The 23,635-nt window shown below is 26.9% G+C and overlaps 1 protein-coding gene and 1 long non-coding RNA gene across 3 annotated transcripts; one reads left to right on the top strand and one right to left on the bottom strand.

Moving 5' to 3' along the window:
• Positions 1-1,389: 1,389 nt before the first annotated feature.
• On the bottom strand, positions 1,390-17,978 carry LOC107456404 (protein FAM133). Of its 2 annotated transcripts, XM_043039864.3 has the most exons (8): positions 17,690-17,978; positions 13,695-13,792; positions 11,409-11,487; positions 9,841-9,903; positions 9,702-9,734; positions 7,949-8,008; positions 6,108-6,188; positions 1,390-4,168 (listed from the first exon to the last, which is right to left on the bottom strand). In XM_043039864.3, the coding sequence occupies exons 1-8, from the start codon at positions 17,711-17,713 to the stop codon at positions 4,112-4,114; spliced, it is 495 nt and encodes a 164-aa protein (XP_042895798.2). In that variant the 5' UTR covers positions 17,714-17,978; the 3' UTR covers positions 1,390-4,111. The 2 variants fall into 2 exon arrangements, with proteins under 2 accessions (XP_042895798.2, XP_071033247.2); XM_071177146.2 differs by lacking the exon at positions 7,949-8,008 and having other exon boundaries at positions 17,690-17,973.
• Positions 17,979-18,290: 312 nt separating this feature from the next.
• LOC147814429 (uncharacterized) lies at positions 18,291-23,635 on the top strand. Its single transcript, XR_015431275.1, has 3 exons — positions 18,291-18,390; positions 19,166-19,248; positions 23,454-23,635. It is a non-coding gene; the product is annotated as an uncharacterized LOC147814429 (long non-coding RNA).

Below are 23,635 nucleotides of genomic sequence, written 5' to 3'. Positions count from 1 at the left end.
ATGACGCCAACACGGGCATTTCCGCATCAAGAAAATGACTTTTGGTAAAATTAAAATCGCTTGCGAAAAATCTTGTACCTCCGATAACATTTTGATGTCAATGGAGGTAACCCCTCAAGAACGACCAACCTCCATTAACGACCATTTTATTTTTTGTGGAATAGAGAATGGTTGCTCCAGAGATTTTTCACTATATGTAAAACAAAACTTTTTTTTACAATTCATATTTTTTTAAATTTCTTATAGAACTTTGAAAGTTTTAAACTAGTTTATAACTTTTTTATTTTATAATTCATATTTTTTTCATTTCTTAAAGAACTTAGAAAGTTTTAAACTTGTTTATTCTGTGATTAGTTTATTTATTTATTTTTTAATTTTCTTCTTTGTGTTGATTCATTTTCATAAGCTTAAAAAAAAAAGAATATTTTTCATTCTAGTTTTGTTACAGAGTTTTTCGGTCAGTGAGAAAATTTAAACTAAAGTTATGATAAATTTAATGCAGTATTTAACATTCTGAACATTTTAAAGTTGTGAAGCAACCAAGTGTAAACTATACAAATGTATTACTTCATGCATTTAAATACTATAAGAACTTTACTGTCGCAGATCAACACAGAAGTTTCTGCTAGTATGGCTTTTAGTTATTCATGATATGCATCGATAATAATGATATAGTTTTTTTTTCTTTTATTCTTGTTGGAAAATAGTCTTTTCCATAACATATCAAGAACAGCTTTAAAATTTTTCTCAGCTATAAAAGCAGGGAGAAAAAAAAAAACGTTTAGTGCATTATTATTTAATGTAAGTTTACTGTCTGAATCTTTTATAACATGTTAACAGATAAAACTTATAGGTTTTAATCTATTTTCTTGACTAATTTATGGAAAACAAAAATTAAGATTTTTATTCCTGTAATGGTCATAGGACAAGGGAAATCTTGGCGTATGAAGAAATTTTTCAACTAAAATATTGAGTTTTCTGCACTTAATTTTTGACGACATCAGATAACATTCTTAGTAATTTAAGAAAATCAGCAGCTATTTTCTCTACCTATTATTTATAATGTAAGAAATGGTGCAAAAATATATTTTTTTTTCTTAATCAAAAACACATTTTTTAAAATAAAAAACGGCAAATATTATTTATTTAGGGGTCATTGTTTAGGATAGGTTTTAGCTTGGATTGGCAAGAGAAAAATACTCTTTTTCTTGGTCCATTGTGGTAGCCCTACAGTGAAGAGAAGATATCCTCCCTGAAATGCTCTATTCTTGTTTCCGTAGCAGCAATTTTTGTGGTGATCCTAGTGTATGACATCACAAAAGAGAAAACCTCACATTTTAAAAGTAGTCTTAGCATTGCATTAAAAAAAAAAAATTAAAAAAGAGGATATAAAGGGTTTCACATTTCTTTTATTCACAAGATATAATACAATAAAAAGCATCAACTGTTAGACAAAGTCTCATACAAAGGAAATCTACACAAACATTTTATTCAAAGCTGAAAAAACTAACTTCACAACAAATCTAATGATTTTACAAATATGAACACTTTTGATTGTTCTCGCTTCTAGAAAATATGTATAGCAGTCAATTTATAAAGAAGAATCTTACTTTTATTATAAATACCTCAGTTGATAGTTATTTCATGACTGAAGGGACTATCAATTATTGCTAAGCATGCACGACTATAAGACCCCACAATGTATAAATTTTGAAAGTTACAAGGTACGGAAATTTTTTATGTCTGAAGATTTTTATCACATTACCGTTTGAGAAAAGTACCACAAGTGGTTTAAACATTTGCTTAAACTTGCAGGTTTTGTAGTGCACTGAAGAAAAAATCAGGATCCCATTTATCAAAAAACAAAACAAAAAAACTGGACATTTATTGGAGGAGTATACCTACACAATACTACCCTTAAAAAGGCAAACAATTAATTAAAAACTGTAAAAGAGTAGTAAAAGCAAGTTTTACTGCAAAAAATAAATAAAATATACTATTTTTAGTTTCATAATTTGTTAAGAACAGAAAGTTTAAATAGTTTCCAGAATAATTTTATCAATACTGAACAACTCGTAATAGTTTCAATTCAATATAAATTTTACATTAAAAAAATACATAATATCAATGTGTTAATTTTCCTTCATACAAATATTTCTTCCCATTTGTAAACTCTACTAGTATTTGTAATTGCATATCAAAGAGGTGCTTTCTGAATGGTCAAACAAATGGTAATCTGAAGGAGCTGCACATAGGGTCAAAAATTTCTCAATTTAAATTCTAAAGGTGTTTATGGGCTTAGCAGACTAATTGCTTGTACACAAATTCTATTAAATAAATAATATTGTTTTAAGAAATTAAACTTAACTTTAAAAATTGAACCTTTTTGATCTAAAATTGTGATATAAGTTAGAAAAATCTTGCCAAAAATTTGCCATTTTGACAATAAATCATAGAAATGCATTACAAAAGAAATGAAAATATACAAAGCATATTTACAAAGATTTAAAAAAAACTAACGTTTTATACAAACATTAGATTTACATCATAATATAACTTCTTAATATAAACAATATAATTTCACTATTAGAAATCCCTAAAAATATTCCACATTATTTTAAAAATTAAAAATGATACCAATTTTTAGGTATGGTGATTCTTTCTGAGCCAATAGACCTTAAAAATGCATATAAAAAAAATTATACAATTTTGCTAAGTTAATTGTCAAAATAGAGCTAAAAGTAAAAATTTTACTTATGGTTCTATTGAACATTCTACTAAAGAATGCTTTTTTTTATGATGTTGGTTAATGTTAATACATTTAAAGAATAATGATTTTGATCATAAGTTTTCAGTAAAAAATACAGAAATGTCACTAGAGCAAATCACTAACAAAATAAATTGAGCAGATGCTTATTAATTTTGTACTCAATAACGTTGTACATTGCTTTCATTGAATGTAATTGGGCTTTTTAGAATACAAAAAAAAAAAAAGATAAATAAACACAAGATTTTTTGTTACTTTCACAAAAGGATAGTATTTTACTAGAAAAAAAAAATATGAATGTCAAGTTCCAAAACTAACATATTAACAAATATTCATACAATTTTTGCACCGAAAAATTATTGTTTAATAAAAATAATATTTGAATTGTATAATTGACTAATATGAGTTATAAAAAGGTTGATAATGTGTTTAGACGAAGTCAAATAGACAGAGCAAATTTATTTTAACACAAATTTACTGAAAGTACTCCACAAGTTTTACTAAAAACTTTTTGATGAATTTTAGCATTTAAACTACATTTCTATCATTACAAATTGAAACAAAATTTCGTGTATGACACATATCAAAGCATAATTTTAAAATTATCTTTTATGCCAGGTTGCTACATATTTTGTAAATAATCATTCAATAACAACTTTATATTCATTAATATTTCTTTTTATGTTCATATAATCACCATTCTCATCAAATTTGAAATTTAATTACATTATCAGTTAAATAACAAGTCAAATTATGCACTAATGTGAAACTTTCCTCATCATTGAAAATTTCTCTGAATATTTTCAACATAACTTAAAGTAGAACTGTTGTAATACTATATAAAAGAATAGCTTCTTCTAGTTAGGCTATCATATAAATTTATTAAAGGATAGTAATAAATTTTTTTGACAGTTTTAAGTGTCATAAACAGTAGATTAATTAACAATGTACTGATTCAGTAAATATTTTGTAACCAAACACATTTTGGTAGAAAAAAAAGACATACAAAAATTTAGTTTTTAATTTTTTTTATAAACATTTAAGAAATTAATTTGAATTTATTTATTTTTATAAAATTGCATACAAATCTTACATATATCCTTAAAATAATGACTCCATAAGAAATTTCCTTTTACTTCAATTAATTAGAAATAAGCATTAAACCAGTTACATAAATACAATATTTTTTAACTATCATTGTGATATAAAGTTTTTTTTTTAAGTGCATATTTTTAATCAAGGGAAAAGTCTTTAAATAAAATTTTTCCCCGTTGCAACATTTTAAAAACAAAATATAATGACTACTTTGATATGCAAAATGAACAGATGGCTTCAAATAGTAATTTATTTATCCTTCTTATGCTTCTTCTTCACTTTCCTTGCTCCACACGATTCTCCATTCTAAAATAATTAGTCAATGACACATTAAGAAAAATCATATATTTGGGTATAGTTTTAGAAAATCAAATCTATTTGTGTATTTTGCATCTTTGTTACTAAAATTAATTACTTATAGTTGTTACAGCTTTCAAGTCTCTATAAAAATTGATTAACACATTGGACAATGAATACTTTACCTCAAAATCAATAAGATGGCGTGACTCTATTATGTACCACACTGTATTGTTAAGCACATAGATATTTAAAGTTTATTGTTTGCATGAACTATTTATATGAGCTTAATGTTTTTTAAAAAATATATATATACAGTCGAAGCTTCGTGTAATGATCTTTGTTGTCCAAACAAAAATCTACTTTACCGCTTGAGGATACTGTAATGTAAGTGCATGAAAAAATTTTGAATATTTGCACATGACTAATAAATGTTGGGGTAATTTTGATAAAGCCTTACAGTATTTAATAAGAGTTAAGAAATTGACAATATTAACAACAAAACCACATTTTAAATTAAATATACAGCAAACAACCCTTTTGTCAAATAACATAGCTTCTAAAAAATGCTAGGTGAATTGAGAGTTGAAAAGCAAGCTTCAAAAGTGTGTTTTTATCAGAATAAATATACTTTTTTTCTATTGTATTCAGATTTCTGATCCTCAAAATATGGTCCCAGTAATTAATTGAAGAAAACAGCAACAATTTGAACCCTTTAGATTTACTTTTAAATATTAGTTTAAATATTGTGCATTTATAAGTTATTTTTAATGGATGAGTTTATAAAATCAGCAGCTCTTTAAAAATCAAAAGTTCTCAGAAAAGTGATTTTAATAGATGGCAAACATTATAAAACATCAAGAAAAAAAAAAGACTAGTTATAGACCTCTAGAATGGTAAAAAAGAAATATCCTTACATTATCAAATAAAAATTTTTATGCCAAATTTTACCATATAAATATTCAACAAATATTTAAAAAACACAACATCAAAATCAGTCATTTTTTTGGTCTCTATAAGCTGAAGAGTATGCTTTTTATTTGGAAACTCAACTGAAATTGAAAGCTTGTACATAAGCTGATGTAAAAACAAAAATAATAATAAGATATGTTAGGCTTTGAAATAAAAATGTACCCTACGTCCGGTGATAATCACAGTGGGTAAAAAAAACATGGATTTTCAAAATTCGTAGTACGAAGATGAAAAAATAATAGTATTTCTCACAAGTTATACTTTTTATGTATCTTTCTCAATTTTGATATTTAGGCATTCCATTATCAACTATTATTTTATGCATTTTTATACTTTATATATAAGTTCTGTAACATTTACTGATTTTATTTTATTTTATAAATGTCGTTGAACTACCGACCCAATTTTTAGGGTTTACAAATACTAATGGTCAACTCCACAGCCTTGTAATTTTGAACCCAATTGAGACAACAAGGGAACTCCTACATCAAGTATGGGAGAAATTTGCGTTCATGGAGTACTTTTTGATGGAACTAACCTGCATTTGTATAAGATGAAGATGATATTTGTATGATTTGTATAAGATGATATTTTACTTCAACACGATGGCTGCTGTGAGCTGGGTGCAAAATTCGTATCAACCAGTCATCTCTGGGATTTGAACACGGTTCACCTCATTGGTAAGAGAATGCTCTACTGATTATCGTTAATGCTCAACAAACGGAGAAACATTTTGTTTGGCAATGACCTCCTGGAATTTTTCAAAATTACAAATTTGATTATAAGCCGATCCTCCAACTTTAGCTTTCAAAAATTTTCTAAAACTTTACGGCTTACATTCGGAAATATAAGGCATTTAAATTTACTTTTTACTCAGTATAAAAATTTAAGTCAAAAATAGAACAATTTAAAGCAATACAAGCAATAAATGAAATTGAAAAATTTTCTACAGAACTTCCAATTAACTTATACTTACATCATATTTCTTGCCGTCATCATGTTTGTCATGCCTTCTCTTTTTCCTTGACTTTCTGTGCTTATGTTTATGACTTCTAGCCTATATTCCAGTACCCAATAAGCATGGATCAGATAAAAAAGTAGCATCACATGGCATGAGAAATAAAAAAATATAACATTACACACAAATTTTCCTTTAAAGACTAATCTTAAGGTAACACTCACATAGTTAATCGAAATTAAAGTGGTCAGTTTTAAAAAACAGTACATTTTATGTAGCATATACTGATAAAGAAAGTATGCAATATAGAAATGTTAGAGAGGATGGCCCTCACAAGAAAGCATTGCGAAATGTAACTATTGTATAACTATACTGCCGTGCAATTGAAAAATCAAAGACAAAAAATTTAAATTTGACATTTTTATATATGTTGAACTTCATAATGTTAAAAAAAAATTTTTTTAAAGTAAATTTCAGCGTTCATAGCATTAGCAATAGAATGAGAAAAGTTTTCAAGAATGCAGCACTTATGCTGTTTTTTCAATTGCATGGCAGTATACATGTAAGTACCAATAATAATCTATTTTATATTTGATAAGACTAGTGGTATGCGATTCCCTCTCCACAATGCAATTTTTTTTTTTTAAAAATGGTCACATAAATAACTCTTTGCCCACACTAGCTAAGAAATACTTAGGTGACTATAAGTTTGAAAACATTAATGAAAAAAGTTAAAAGTAAATTTGTTAAATCAAATTCAAAATTTAATAACACTAAGGTCCAAAGCAAATTTCAAACTAATTCACAAAGAATGAGTTTTTGTTTGTAAAAAAAAGAAAAAGATTTTTGTTTGCTATATATATTACGAAAATAAAACATTTCAGTAAGATACAGTTCAAATATCAGGCAAATTACTTTTTAATGATTTTTCCTTTTGTAAACAAAAATAGCTAATTAATAACCCTCCTTAAATGCTTTTTTAAAATTTTGAGTTTTAGCAATAATAATAAGAACACTATTTTCCTCAGAAAGCCTTTTGTACTTTTAAAATTTAAAACCACAGGAGGTAAAACTTATAATACTCGAAAAATATTTTTTAATCAAATTTTTTTTTTTAATTGTGAGTTTTTCCGCCCTTAATTAATCCTCAAATTCACTTTTATAAACAAAAATCAGCTAATTTATTAACCATCCTTATATGCGTTTTTAAAATTTTGAGTCTTAGCAATAATAATAAGAGCAGTATTGACTGATCCTATCTTCAGAAAGCCTTTTTGTATATTTCAAAAAGGCTTTCTTTCTGTGGTTTTAAAAACTTAAAACCACAGAAAGTAAATAACACTCGAGAAATATTTTTTTTATTAAGTTTCTTACTCAAAAAAATAATTAATTTTTGAACTGTCAGTTTTTCCCCCTTTAAATAGCTTTTTAATGAGTTTTAATTCCCTTTTAATAAAAAATTTTAGCTAATTATTAACCTTCCTTATATGCTTTTCTAAGATTTCAAGTTTTAGCAATAATAATAAGAACAATATTAACTGATCCTATCTTCAGAAAGCTTTGTTGTATTTTTAAAACCACAGAGGGTAAATAACACAGAAGGTAAAGTTTTTGACTGAAATTTTTTTTTCTCGAACTGATAGTTCTTTTTCCTTAATTATTTTTGCAATTTACAGGAAATTTTTGACGACAAAGAAAATTTAGCGCCTCAATCATTGCTTAGACCCATCCTTTCCCAGTCTCTCAGCAAAAGTAATCAGATTGAAAATCCACTCCCTCCCTCTGAGAGTAATGAAGAAAACCAAAGACACATGTTCTAAAATGTTAAACTTCATTACATTATAATAGAAACAACGTACCTCGTCATTATCTGAGGAGCACCTAGATGAAGATGAGGATGAAGATGAACTTGAGGATGACTTAAGAAAAACAATTGTGTTAAAAATTGAAAGAAAAAAAAGTAAATATTAAAAATGCACCGATAAGTTAAAAAAGTTTTTAGTGATATGATGGTACAAAATTGATCATTTGTGATGTATTTCTTTAGTGGTCAACTTAAAGAGGGGATGAGTCATTTTTTTTAATCATATTTTATATATTCCATGTAATTTATGTTGATTGTGTTATTCATGTATTTGTTAGAGATTATAATAGACTATTTTAAAATAAAGTTAAACGTTATTAATTTTTTTAACATGTCTATCACTTTGATAAATTATTTCGTAAGTACTTTATATATTCAAAGAAACAAGATTAAACTAATTAATTAAAAGAAGAGATATTAAACTGATTACTTAAAATAAAAATGTACATTTGAGATATTTATTATAAACAGTTTCTAAAGATATAAAATATATATATATATTTTTTATTTTATAAATGTTGTTGAACAGCCGATACAATTTAGGATTTACGGCTACTAATGTTAAACTCCACAGCATTGTAATTTTGAACCCAATCCAGAATACAAGAGAACTCCTGGATCAAATATTGGGAGAAATTTGCCTTCCTGGAGGACTTTTTGATGGAACTAACCCGCGTTTGAGTTACATGGAGAGGAGAACCTTCTACAGTTAGCTTGACGGCAAGGGGACTCTAACCCATGATCCGTCTATCACTGAGGATATTTTTCGCCAGTACTGTGGTCGGTGTGGAATTCGAATCGACCCGCCATCTCTGGGATTTGAACCTGATTAACCTCATCGGATGGTGAACGCTTTATCCCCTGAGCCATCACGGCTCAAAACATATATATAATTAGAGAACATAATATTATATTATTTCAACAGCATTTATATGTGTTCAATATTTTTTTGTTATAAAACCTTATAATTTTTGATATAGGCCATTCACAACTGAGTTTAGGTCAACATTTTATGCTATTTCAATAATTCATTGAAATTTTTAACACGTTACATAACGGTAAATTTTTGGGAAGGTTTTTCTTCTTCTGGTTCCAATTTATGACGAGTTTAGAATAATATTTAATAACACCATGAGGCAGATTTTAATAGTCAACATACAAGAGAGAAAGGCGATCACATTACTAAGGTTTTGCTTCCCGTTACTATATAGGATAAATTCAGTTTTCGAAAATAAAGGCGAACTTAGATAGGTGGTTAACTTACAAGGGTGCGCAACTTTACAATTTTCACTGCTATTTTCTACTTCTTTTTAATATGATTTTTTAGCGCATATCAATAAAAAGAAAAATTATAAATTTTTGGGTATCATGATTTAATCGGTAATCATCATTTATATAACTCTTTATTTTTCAGTGTCATCATTTATATAACTCTTTATTTTTCACTATCATCATTTATATAACTCTTTATTTTTCAGTGTCATCATTTATATAACTCTTTATTTTTCAGTATCATCATTTATATAACTCTTTATTTTTCAGTGTCATCATTTATATAACTCTTTATTTTTCAGTGTCATCATTCATATAACTCTTTATTTCTCATTATCATCATTTATATAACTCTTTATTTTTCCGTATCATCATTTATATGACTCTTTATTTTTCCGTATCATCATTTATATGACTCTTTATTTTTCAGTGTTATCATTTATATAAATCTACCAATAAAAATAACCATCACTCACCCTCTTCTTTCTCCTTTTCTTTGCTTTTTCCTTCTGCAAAATTGAAAAATAAATAATTTAAACGAAATTAATGAAAAATGTTTTTAAAATGATTACTTTTTTATAAACTACTTATTAACAACTATGAGCAATGGCTTACCTCAGACCTAGTGCTTGTTCTTAGTAACTTTTCTCTGTTAATTCTTAATTCTTCTCTAAATTTCTAACAATTAACAGAAAGAAAATGACTTAATTGGCTAACAGTAAATTATTTAAAAATAGTACATCTAACACCATTTCACATTAACAAATGATTTGACAGATAAAAAAAATTTACACTCTCTTAGTTTCCAAACAAGATAAGTAGTATAAAAATAATTCATACTGAAATGAAATTAAAAATGACCATTTACAATTGGAGATCATAATGAAAGAATTATATCACATTTTTCTGAATTAGATTAAATTACAGTTTGAAAGAAAGAAAAAAAAATCTAGACAGTTCACAAATCTTTTATTAAAAACAACATTATTTAAAAATTGACAAAATATTTTAATTTTTTATCCTAATGTTTTTAGTTAGCTATTACATGCTGGGTCCAATTAAGAAAAGTAAAGTTCCAAATTCCCCCTCTTCATTTCTGTCTGAACTCTTAGCATATTTTGTAGAAAAATAAATTACACGCAAATCAAAAGGTTTATGAACAATAACAGTAATGGTCTTAAATCAGATATGTAAAACATTTGTCTTGAAGTGGGCCTTAAAAACTAAAAAATTCTATATTTGTGTTCAACATAAGTTAAAAGTAAAACTGTACTAGTAAAATGTAAAGTATTTTTTGATCCTAATTAAAAACAGCATGCATCTACATGGAATATCCTAATCATAATGTAAAATTTGTAGGTAGTCACATTTCCCAGCAAGCACTGAACTCATGGCTATAAATAAAAATTAAAAAATGAAATGGTCCAGTCCTGCACTAAAACAATAAATAAATAAAAGAACAAGATAACCAGTAAAAAAAGAAAGACCCTTTCTCTTAATTGCTTTATTAAAACACACAGGTTGTGCATCCCTTTCTTAAATTACAATTTGAGGATTAAGAATAGGATTAATTCAAGTAGCAAAACTTTAATGTTTTTATTTTTATAAGTTAGCTATGTCAAACGAGCTTAAAATCGATTCAAAAAACTGTTAATTAAATTATTATTATTATTTTTTTTTAAAGAGAAGCATTATTAGTTACTTAAAATAAAAAGATTATGTATTTAAAAATAAAAATTCTAAAATTTGTGTAGGCAAAAAACAGTATAAGCAAAAAAATATAGCAAAATCTATGATTACCAAATTTTTAAAAACAAAAAATGATTGTTCTTTACTAAGATGGAAAAATAATTTATCACAACAATGGAACTATCTCTGGAATATTTAATGTAATATTAAATTATCAAAAAAAAAAAAAATTACATTTCAAATTTTCTACAATAAGAATAGGAAACTTAAAACTTATTTTGTCTGCCTAGCCAAGACATTTAGGTTTTTTCAAATTAACATCTTCCATTCTACCCCTTAAATCATGATAAATAAACACGAACATTTTAAGTAAATGATTTTACATTGCATGCATAATAAAAAGAAACAATTGTAAAAAATAGCAATAATGGGAAAACAATTAGTAGAAAAATTATATCTTTTACGATAATTTTTATTATTTTTACTAAGATTACTTCATTCATCTTTGCTTCCCAGGCAGCAAGAGTATGTGAGCCTTCTTTTTTCTTTTGCATAATCTGTTTTACCTCTTCCCTAAAATACAATATTCACAATTCAATGAAAAAGGTATTTTACAATGCATGGGAAATATCACAAGTACCAATATATTAAGAGATAGTAGGCAAAGTATAGTGAAACAGTTTTAATAAGTATTCTTTTATAAATTGATAGACGGGAAATATTGTACAACACTGAAAATGTCAATAATGGGAATCATGAATTCAGTAAAATTCTTTCTATTTATAGATATATCAAGAATATAGCCATATCAATATTTTCAAGAAGGAACCTCCCCAGTTTGTCAGTCGTCAAACTTTATTCACTATCGGAAAATATCAAACTTTTTATTAAATATTGCATAACAATATGCAAAAAGCATATATTTCGATGTAAAAACCTAACCTTAACTTAATGATAATAATCAACAATTGAAACAACTATAACTTTTATAAATTAATTAGAAATATTGCTAAGACAACTATGTTGGCAGTAAATCATTCTTTATCAGTGTGTTTAGTTTTAAAACTACAAACTGTTACTGTAAAATAATTTGTAACATCAAGTGTCATAGTACCTTCTATTTTATTTAAAAATATGTAACAATGTATGGATCAAATGTATAAAACTGCTCCGATTCAATTCCAAAATTAAGCTTTGCATTGAGTTTAGTTTTGTTTACCTCTTATAGTACTTCATGCCATCTTTCAAAATGGCAAGCGATCTACAGCTATGTCAGAGTCAGACTCATTAATTTTTATTCATTTGCATTAATTTTATTTCACAGACAAATCATTAATAGTTTTTAAATTAGATAAGATAGGTTAAGTTATTATTATAAGCTCTGTAAGAATTAATAAACTGGAATGCTTATTGATCAGAGAGTCAATATTATCTTTTCATTGCAGAGATGGGCATTTGTCATTCAGAATAATGAATACATTTGCATATGAATAATCATTCAGAATAAATTTATTCTAACTAAATTTAGTCATGAATAAAATTTCTATGAATGATGCCCATCACTGCTTCATTGTATTTATTTTTCTCCTGTTAAAAGATGATGGTGAGTCTGAAATTTTTTAAATGAAAGAATGTTATTAATAAAAATTTAAAATTAGAAACTGTTTAAAAAATTAACAAATTATGAAATTGTTTACTTAAGAGTTTCATAAAAAAGTTTAAAAAAGAGAACTGTAATAGCATAAATAGCTTGAAATTATAGAAAAATGTAATTATTTTTATAGATCAATATATTGACAGGTTGTTAATTATTAATTATCACAATATTAACATACTTATTTGAACTATTTATTTCTATTTAAAGTTTGAGCAAATAAAAATTGTTTATTGACATTTCTTTTAAGTTATAAAAAATATTGCTCTCAGTAAAATTATTTCTTTATTGACCACTAAAATGTTTCTAACTTCTCCCATTAAATGAAAATTCTGTAATGAAAATCAAATATACATTTTTTTAAAAAAAAGTAGGCATAGGAAAGAAAATGAAAGGTGATAGGATTCAATGAAAGATAAAAATTTCTATAATCTTGAAAATATGTGAAATATTAAGAATCAAGTTTTGTCATCTTTTCTTAAAATTTTTACAAACACAGAAAAACTATAAAAAAAAATTAGAAAAAGAAATAGTCGAAACGTCTTCAAATTAGCTATGTTCGCAAGAAATAAAACATCATATCTTTGTTAAACTTATTTAAAAGCTGAGTTAAAAAAATTTTTTTTTTTTTTTTTTAGTTTGTCAGACATTTTAAAAATAATTTTAAAGAAATTATAAAAAATATTTAATAGAATAAACACATTTGAACTACATAATTGCTGACATGGAGGAAAGTTTTGAGGGCTGGTTTGTAAACTGTGCACAAACCCTCCGATTCATTTACTTATAAGGAAAAAAGCCTGCGAAAATATTTAGTGGCCTGGGGTCCTGAGAAAAAACACAAAAGTCTTAGAGTTTTCTTTCTTTATTTTTTTTGTTGAAAATCTGAATATGCAATGTGGGTAAAATAAAAGACAACTTTGCTTATTTTAATTACTAAAAATTAAAAACTTCATTTATTAAAACAAATAAAATAGGAAGCGTTGATTTTAGGCTTAGTTGATTTTTAAAAGTTGTTTTTTGGCTGATATTCAATTAAATTAATAAAAAAGAAGATTTTTTTTATTTCTGGAATTGAAACAAAATAATAATTTATATTACTAGTACAAATAAAAAAAGTTCATACCAAGAAGGTCGATCTCGATTTAGATAATCCCGAATAGATGGCCCTCCAGAGGTGGCAGGCCCTCGTGCTCTAGCCATTGCTATAGGATTCATAAATGCCTGAAAGCAAAGAAAAATAATTGTAAATATATTTATTTACCTAAACTTATAAATGAACAGACATGCATAAGTAGTTCTGTTAAAAAGTTGAACCTCGCGAAGTAGCATAAAATTCCAGGAACATGCCTTCTAAATTATGAAATAACCATTAATTGCAAATTGAATTATGCATCAAATAAATTATAATCATATTTAGTTATTTTATTTTAAATTGTTTGACTCTTGTGATCGTTGTTTCAAACTGTCATAGCTAATTTAACTCCCAAATTGGAATAATTAATACAGTAAAACCTCAACTAATCAATTTTCATTGAACCATTCATTACCAACAATAGATAAAGAAAAACTACAAATAATGGTTAATATTTAAATTTGTTTAAAAATTATGAAAAGTGACAAAGAATTAATAAACTTGAAAAGTAATAAAAAATTTAAACTGAAAAATTATGTACAAATTACAAAAGTATTGATAAACCATATTTTTTTAAAAATATGAGAAAGTTTGGTTTCCATGCATTCTCTTCTTCTCAAATGCAAATAATGAATTTTCAAAATTTTTAATAGATTGCTGTTCTTTATCTGTAAGTTCATGGGACTACAGAAAGTTCCTCATTATTTCAAAAACTTTTCATGTATCAGGGTAGTGACACAAAGTGAAAAATCAGGAAAATTTTATGAGCAAAAACTTTATATCAAGATATTAATGTATATACTATACATGTTTAATATAATAATTTGATACAATCTTCTCTGGCATATGGTTGTGGTTTTGCCATCTTTATCGGAATTATTTTCTACTCGAGTTTCAGCAACCATTTCCTCAAGTGACATCAGACTACAAGTTGCAACATTTTCATTTATTCATGCAAAAAACATCAAAAATGATGCTAGAGGCATTTTCACCAAACTTCTTCAAATTTGTATTTTCTTTTTCATTATTAGCATCAGGACATTCCCTTCAGCATTTTAGAGCAACTATCTTTAGACAGAAACAAGAAAAAAATTAACTGTAATAAATGAGTTTTAATTTTTTATATCTAGCATCAGGATATTCCCTTTAGCGTGCAGAGCAACTCTCTCAAGACAGAAACAAGAAAAAAATATAACCATAATTTTTTTAAATATTTTCCATCTTTAATCGAAATTAGAGCATTCCGAATTTTTTTTAAAAATGGAGCTTAAAATACCCAAATCAAAAAGTTGAACAGTGATAGTCCATTTCAAGAACATGAAAATGACACAAATATTCTTAAGGAAGACATATAGAGAGTACATAACAGTTGTAAAGAAATATAATCCAATTTTGTCATTTTTTCCTCAAATAAACTGCCAAAATCATGCATAAGCAAAAAAAAAAAGAAAATTTTTTGTCATTCATGCTTTTAAAGTCTTATATGTCACATGTAAGTAACTGACGTTTTTAAAATACATTGGTTTTAAAATTAATTATTTTGATTAACCTTGAGCTTGGTGATACCAGTTACACAGAAAAGTTTTCACATCTTTGTACATTGATTCTTGGTCATTTTCTGCTGGCAGACATTTTATTTAACTACCCTGGTAATATGATCTGTTATGAAATTGATAGTTTTTCTTTTACTTCAATTAAATCAACACTTTCTTTGAAAGAAAGAATTTGTCTTACCTTTTTCATTGTAATAAAGTGAAAAAAATACAAGAGAAAGGAAAGAAGAGCCAGTCTTAACTATTTGTTTGCCAAAGGTGAGCTGAGGAGTGGACATTCCGAAGTCTGGGCTACATATATATACTTACATCATGGGTTTTGTGACACAAAGTGACAAATCCCGAAAACTTTCTGTGCAAAAAATCAATATCAAGATATCAATTTATATACTATACTTGTTTCATATTTAACATAATGTTTTCAAAAAAGGATTTATAATTAAACTACCTACCAATGATGAATATCACACCTTTGTCTTAATTCTTACAAGAATCACAATGTTTGACTTTAAAATATCCTAAATATGAATCACGATAATGGATTTTTTAATCGTGTGAATATGAATCACTAGATGTACTATTTTTAAACAATGAGAATACAAATTACAACCTGCAACTTAAAATAGGGAAATATGAAAATTGATGTTTGATATTCCGATTTCGGTGCAGTTTCAAACATTCAAAATGGCTAAAAATCCACTATACCAAAAGAATCTTAATTGGCGGATTTCTGCTTATTGGCAGAAGAATCACATGCAATAGCAAGAATTCGCAAAATGTTTGAAATCTGAATTTTAGATTGAGGAATGCCATGAAAATTTTGTTGGATTCTAAGTTTTTGAATAATGAAAGAGCTGAAAATCAATAGTCTTAAGAGATGCGTAATTCTGCAATATTCCCAGAAAAATCATACTCCTAATTTTTAAACCCAGAAGGATAATGTGAAAGCCCTGGAAATCCAAGATACCCCTGGAATACAATCATCCCTGTTACGTCTAATATTTAAATTAGTTTTTATAAGCATCATTTCAATATTAATGTAAAAACAAATTATATTCAATTTCCGAGATTAAAATAGGGCATGTTAATCTGACAATTTAAAAACCAGAAGCATTCAATTAGTTAAAAAAAATTTGCATCCATGAATTAATCATCCAAAATATAATCATCAAGTTGAGTTAAACTTACTCCGGTTTGGTTAATCAAAATTAATTCAATTTTTTGCTCTGAATATTTTCTGCTCAAAAATTATTTTTTCTCAGTTTACTCAGAGTCTAATACATTTATTTAAACATATTATTAATTAATGATTTATATTGATAATAAAATGCATAACTCAACAAAATAGTGCTCAAAGTTGCGTATAATAATACATGATACAAGCAAGGCATATTGAGAAACCAAAGGCTGGGCACCGGAATTTAAAGACCTACTCCCAAGATAAAATTTATTGTGGAATCCTTTCTTTAAGCGAAGATTTTAATTGAAAATAATTCCTGGCAATTTCATTTTGATTGACAATTTTCTTTTCAGACCCAGGCCTTGAGACAATTTTCCCTGCCTTCCGTTTTTGAGCATGGCCTTGAAGAAACACTTTCTGTAATCGCAATTTTCTTTAATTAATTTTGTAATCAATTCTATATCAGTACTATGTAACTGATGCAGGCATAACACAAATTTAGACAGTAGATGTCAAAATAACTATTTCAGGGGGCAAAATGTTGCTATAACTTTTAATTTTAGGAATTAATGAATGTTTTTTTTAGGCATTAAAGAAGAATGCCAAGATCATGGCACACCATGAAAGAGCCCCAAAATGTCTGGATCACAAAAATTTGATTAAATCTATTGGTTTAGGGCATATTATTATATATTATGCCATAAACCATTTTCACCAACAAAACGCTTAATCCATTTTGTTATCTAACACATTAATTTGAACAAAATTATTGACTATAAAGAAATAGTCAAAATACAAAATATAACCTTTTGCTTGCAAAAATATTTAAATTTTTACTCCTATCACTAGGGTTCGATATGAACTCGACAGCAGATTCCTTTGAAAGCACATGACGAGGTTTGCCCTTAGAGATTGCTACAAGTTATACTCTTTTAGGTTGTCTCTTTCTGTATATATATATATATATACTATTTTAATTTTTACAGGACGCTAGAAGTTGCCAAGAATTAGTGATCGATAACTCTGCCGGAAATCATAATAGAGAAATCCACCCTTCATGTTTTCTGGATATACACATCTTTGTGTTTAGAGGAAGTTTCAGTTGGTTAATGCAAAATGAAATAATATTTTCTTATAAAGAATGGTCAATAATTACAAGTCAAGAATGAACAATAATTACAGATCGTTAAAATCAATTAAAATTTAAAGCAATTTTCAGCATTAAATGTGCAACTAAAACAAAATATTCATACATATCTAGTGTCCCTTTTTCCCATTTTTGACACAATGGAATGATCCGTTTACAAACGCACTTTTATAAGAATTTATAATCCTAATAATTCATAATATTTCATTTACAAAAGAGTAATATGAATGGAATTTATAATAAATATTGTATAGAGCAATAAATCAATTATTAGAGTTCTGTACACCCGAGGCAGACTGAATTTTTTTACATTCACAATAATTATTGTTTATAAAAATTAGAAAAAAAAAGAATAGTCTCGGTAGTTTACACTTCCGACTGCTTATTATTACTGCAGCATTTCTTCCCTGTGCTTAGTTATGCTTAGTTAACCTACCAAATGTAAACATTTTAAAGATACATTTACACTAAAAATATGGTATGCAGAAGTGATCTAAATAAAAGCTTCCGATTAGTTGTTTAAAATCATGTGACCAAAATGACTAATGAAAGGCTCGATCGCGTTACGGTTTGATATTATTAGTGAAAGCAGACCTTAAAAAGAGGGCGCTATAAATCTTCTTCTGCGCTGTTAACTTAACTGTAACCACTATTTTAAAAAAAGCAAGGTAAACGTACTTGACAAAATTTTATTCTCTCAAAATTTCTGACGAAGTTTGGTGAGCTTGAATCTGTTCTCATCGTATTTACTAATTTTATATTATAACTGAACGTGGTAAATAATATTTCCCAGCTATGAGAGCTAAGGTAATCAAATTATTTTTCATTAATTATAATATGAAATATCAATTTTAAGCAATGTATAGTTTGGTCTTCGAAATGCTTTGTGTGTGATTATAGTTTTTGCAAAATCTATCTTATTTTAAATTTATTAAGTAAAAACATTTTCTAATCCTACTAATTTTGAGCTTTACTCTGTAGATAATTTAGATATATTTTATATATCTATGCCATTTTAAATGTAACTAAGCCATTTTATTCTAGTCAGCCACGTGTGATACTGTGGCTGTGGATTGCTATGTGCATAATTTCTCTTAGTTAAATTAAGAATTTATACTTTATTATACGATTTTGTGTTATATATATATATATATATATAATTATTGATCGCATGAAGTTTTGAATCAGATGCTAATGTTCTTTTCAATTATGATAGTTTCGAGATTCCTAGATTAAATATAAGATATAGATCGTTTCCTAAAGATTTCTTATAATTTTATAAATGCATTAATTGGTACTTTTTAATTCATTGTAAGTATCCACGTGTACAAGTTGTAATAATCTATTCCTGTATTAACTGATAGTTCTTTAGAGAAACGTGTACGTAACTGTTTTCATACTCTAATATGACTGATTAGGAAATTATTTTCTAATTGATACCTTTCCGTATCATTTCACGTCCCCACGTGTTAGTCTTAGTTATTGTATCAATCACTTTTAGGCATGATAATTTGTGTTTTTTCATCACTAGTAATTCTTTTATATCTGTAGTCTTAAATTAAGATAATTCGTTCATTTTTAGTGGAGGAAGAAGCGTATGCGAAGGTTGAAGCGTAAGAGGAGGAAGATGCGTGAAAGATCCAAGTAATCTTACTTCATCAAGACGTAAGTGTCTCTTGTATTTAAATTACTCCAGTGTCGAAAATAATGATTTGTTAGTGTGCTTTTGATCTGAATATTTTATTTTAGTGTATTTTATATCATCCACTACTTACCTGCAATCTTATAACTGTGTATTACAATTCAGTGGTGAAATTTTTTTTAGGACAGCAGTTATTGATTTCCTTGTGCATGTACCTTTAATTTGTGTTGTAAATTGCTATAAATTTTATGGTATGATTTTCATAGTTGAGCTTGAGTCGCTTGTAACCGGTTTTAGGTTAGAGGTGCTATTTTTGCTCATAGAATAATTAAATTGATTTTAATACACATGTGTACTTAATGGTTAACATGTCACCCTATCTATTTAACAGTTTTTATATAATTTGAAGATAAGCACTTTGATTTGATCATATATTTATTTGTTTTGATTTTTATGCAGATCATAGGTGCCTTATTTTTTTTTGCTTATTTTTGATTTTTTGTATTGGTAAGAGTAATTTTTTCTTTTAATTTATGATTATTCTTTACATTTGATTAATAAGAAACTTTAGTGTGCTTTAATATTAATGTGACCAAATAATGCTGGTGGAAGCTCTTGTGGTTTATGTTTATATCCAGGGTTACTGACATAGTATTTTATTGATGAAATTTTATCTAAAACATGGGTAGCAATTGATATATGTGAGTTATATATCTAGCAAATATAAATGTTTAAATGGGCCATGGTTTCCTGGGATTTTAAAAACCACCCAAAAACCCCAAGGTGCAGATTAGTTTTTTTTAAAAATAGTGGCCCTGCTCAATAAATCCTAGGTTCAAAAGTTTTTTTTATAAACATTCAAAATGTATCTGCGTTACTTTAAAAAGTTAAGCATAATAGTACTTTTTACTCAGCATATCAGACTTAAGTGTAATTAACCATTGGGAGTAGAATTTTTCAAATCAAAATAACTATTACGAAAAAAGTTTTTAAAAGAGTTGAGTAGTTTGTTGGCCTACAAAAAAGATCATTTTAATTAATAGACAATTTTCTTTTTAAAAAAACAATGCAAAGACAATTAATTTTATTATAATTAAAAATGACTGAGGATTTATCAGATTTAAGATAATCAAATTTTATTATGCTTGCGTGCGGTACATAAACTAGAGAAAAAATACACTTTTTATAACCATTAAATACATTATACCCCTTGTTAAAATGCATTGCTTAAAATTTAAAACAATTGAAGAGATCAATGAAAAAAAAAATTTCATATTTTCTTTTCATTAAAAGTTTAAAATCGGAATGAAAAAATTCAATTAAACATTTATCAATTTCAATTAAACATGAGTTTTTTTAGGCATAAGTCAAAGTTCTTACAGATCATTTTCCTAAAAATAAGAAAAATCTAAAAAATCATAAACCAAGGCCATTATATATGGCATGATGGGCGCTAATTTAGCTCATAGAATAAATTGAGATTTTGTAGTATATGTGTGCTTAGTACTATTCAAGTAACTGTTAGCTTTTATTTTGAGTGATTAATGAATATGCTTGTGATGAATTTGTAAGATAGGGACAAATGACCTACATGATTATTATCTTTATCTGAGGCTTTTTATAATCTGCTTTTTTTTTCCTAAAAAAATTATCAGGCAAGATGGTTACATTGATACTGTTTCTATGAAAATTAATGAAAAATGCTAATGCACATTTTACATGCAGTGATGTATTATGATGATTTTAACAGATAGGGACAAATGATATTTGTGATTATTATCTGAATCTGAAACTTACTGTCTTACTGGTATGTTGTAAATGTTGATTTATCTTGAATTTTCTTTTTATCCTGATTATTTCTAGCAGGTATTGACAGTCTTATTCTTAAAGCAAAACTTATTGTTGAAAGTAATTTGCAGGAAGAATTATCCATAAAAAAGATAATGTCTATCAGATGCTTTTGTAAAATCCTGTGATAATAATTTTTAAATGAACCTGACAATAGGATTAGTCCTATTAGAAAGTATTGAAAAGAAGTAAGCTGTAGTGATTCAGTATTGAGTAATCTGGTTCGAATTCTTCAGTTTTAGCTTTCCATTTGTCTTTCAGAGCGCAATGAGAGTAAAAACAATTTCTAATGTATGATAATGTAATTTTAATTTTTTTTATCATTAAATAATTCTGATCACAGATCAGAGAAGTGTAAATAAAATAGTTCCCACATATAACTTGCCGAATATTTGGCGAGATATTTGGCTCTTTGAATATTTTGCAGAATTGCTGGATTTTTCCTACATCTTGTTATCAGTGTGAGATTTATTAAAGATGGAGTTTGAGTCAATTAACAAGTTTTCTTAGGGATGAGATACTTTCGCGGATTTCTGCTTTTTTCTCCAGGTTTTTGTATTTCCCCCCGCTTATTTCTGCTGAATTTTTTTTTTTTTTTTTTTTTGCAGAAGTTAAAATATTTTATGAGGAATCTAATTTTCCACGGAGCAAAATTATTGAAGTCCTTATTCATCTCTCAGAAGTTTCTCTATAAATCATTACCTTGGGATAAAACTGGTTGACCTTTATATAGAGATCAGAATTTTTTTTTCTGAAATTCAGCCTTTTTACCAAAAGTCAGATTCTCTAAAAGTTTCATTTTTTTTTTTTAAAAAAATAAATATCCCACTTTTTTTTCAAATTTCAGTCGTTGAAGTAAAATTATTATATTTATTTACGATTTTCAAAGATAAACAGAAAATTCAAACTTTGTCCTAGCTGCTAACCCCTCCGCATCTTTACTTAATAGCTATTTTCTGATTTCGCACACAGAAAATAAGATTTTCTGTATTTTTATCCGTCGGGATAGCTCGTATTTTCGTAATTCAGACGTCGCTGCTTCTTTTATTCTGGCGTGAAAACAGACCAAAAAAAGAGAAGAAAAATAGAGGTGGATTTGCGGTGAAAGTATTTATTTGCTCTTTCAATTAATCTTGTAAATTTTTATTTATTCTATCTCAATAAAAACAATACAAACAAGCCTTTTAGAATCCAGACCCAGCAAATATCTCTATTTTTATTCATGCGATATATCATCGATTTTCGTATTTACCCGGTTTAAAAGTTGCACATTGATTTAAAAATCCAATAACGTGTTTTGTATTTATGCATTTTTATTATCAAGCGTCGATTTTCATATTTACCTGTTTTAAAAGTTGAACCTTGCGATTCTTATTCAGGGGATTTATATAATGTACATTGCGATTCTTATTTACCAGATTTAAAAAACCAATATCACGATTTGTATTTACGAGCCATATGTAGCGGTTCGTTTCACACAAGCTTAAAATCCAATGTCGAGATTCGTTTTTACGGTTGTAATATCGCACGATTTAAAAATTATGCATCATGATTTAGAAATTGCTCATTGTGATTTGTATTTTCGCATTTCTAAATTCGGTGTGGAGTTTCATATTTACCTGATTTGAAAGCCTCAATCGGGATTTATACTCACATGGTTTACCAAGCTTAAAAATCGCACTTTTTCTGTCAAATTTTTGTTTATGCATATATATATATATTGGATTTCCTCTTTTTTACTTTCTGACTACTCTCATCCCTGTTTCTGCTGTATTTATCAACTCTTTCCACCTTTGCTACCTTTCTCAGCTGTCTTGTTAGATTTGATAAAATTTACGATAAATAATTATGAAGGTAAGTATATTTATTGGGATTATTTTATAAATTTTTATTTATTGAAGCATTCTGAAATTTTCTGTGTTTCTAATAGTGATCTGAACTATTTTTTCTGGTTCTATTGAGATTTGCGTTATTTCAGAATCTCGTTCTGTGGTTTAGTGATTTTTACTTGCTCAAATTTCTGTTATTTTTTCATTTATTTCAAGTGTAGGTATATTTTTTGGATGTCATATTTTCAGCTTTTTTGGTTTTTGCCAAATTAGTCTGTGTGAATAAGTTAAAATTTTATAAAAAGTTAGAACATTTTTAGAATGATCTTGTTTTTAAACTAGTTTTGCCTAAAGCCAGTCACCATCAAATGGATAGTTTTTAATTGAGATTTTGAGTTCAAGGAGAGTTTTTATTTTGTACAACTGTGTACATTATTTACTAATGTGTGACAGTCATTTAGTTAATTGATCAGTGATTTTTCTTTCTTCCTGTGTAGTTATTTATAATGTTGTAGGTATATGTTTTTCTAATTATGTGATTTTATATCTAGGTAACCATTATGGAACCATCTGTTCTACTGAATGACAGCTTGCATGTTGGATGTGTAGCAGAGGTCCCGTTTGTCATTTCTTTGGACATGACTTTCCAAAATTTGGAAATTAACCATCATACTTTTAATTATTGTAGCCAGGTTGCTGGCTTTTTTTTGTTTATTAAAAGTGAAATACTGAA

The sequence above is a fragment of the Parasteatoda tepidariorum genome, chromosome 2 (assembly GCF_982258835.1).
Source record: "Parasteatoda tepidariorum strain Cologne lab strain chromosome 2, Ptep-v5.0, whole genome shotgun sequence".
NCBI lineage: Eukaryota > Metazoa > Arthropoda > Arachnida > Araneae > Theridiidae > Parasteatoda > Parasteatoda tepidariorum.
Note: the sequence above shows the minus strand (reverse complement) of the source record. Positions and strands in the feature narration are given on the sequence as shown.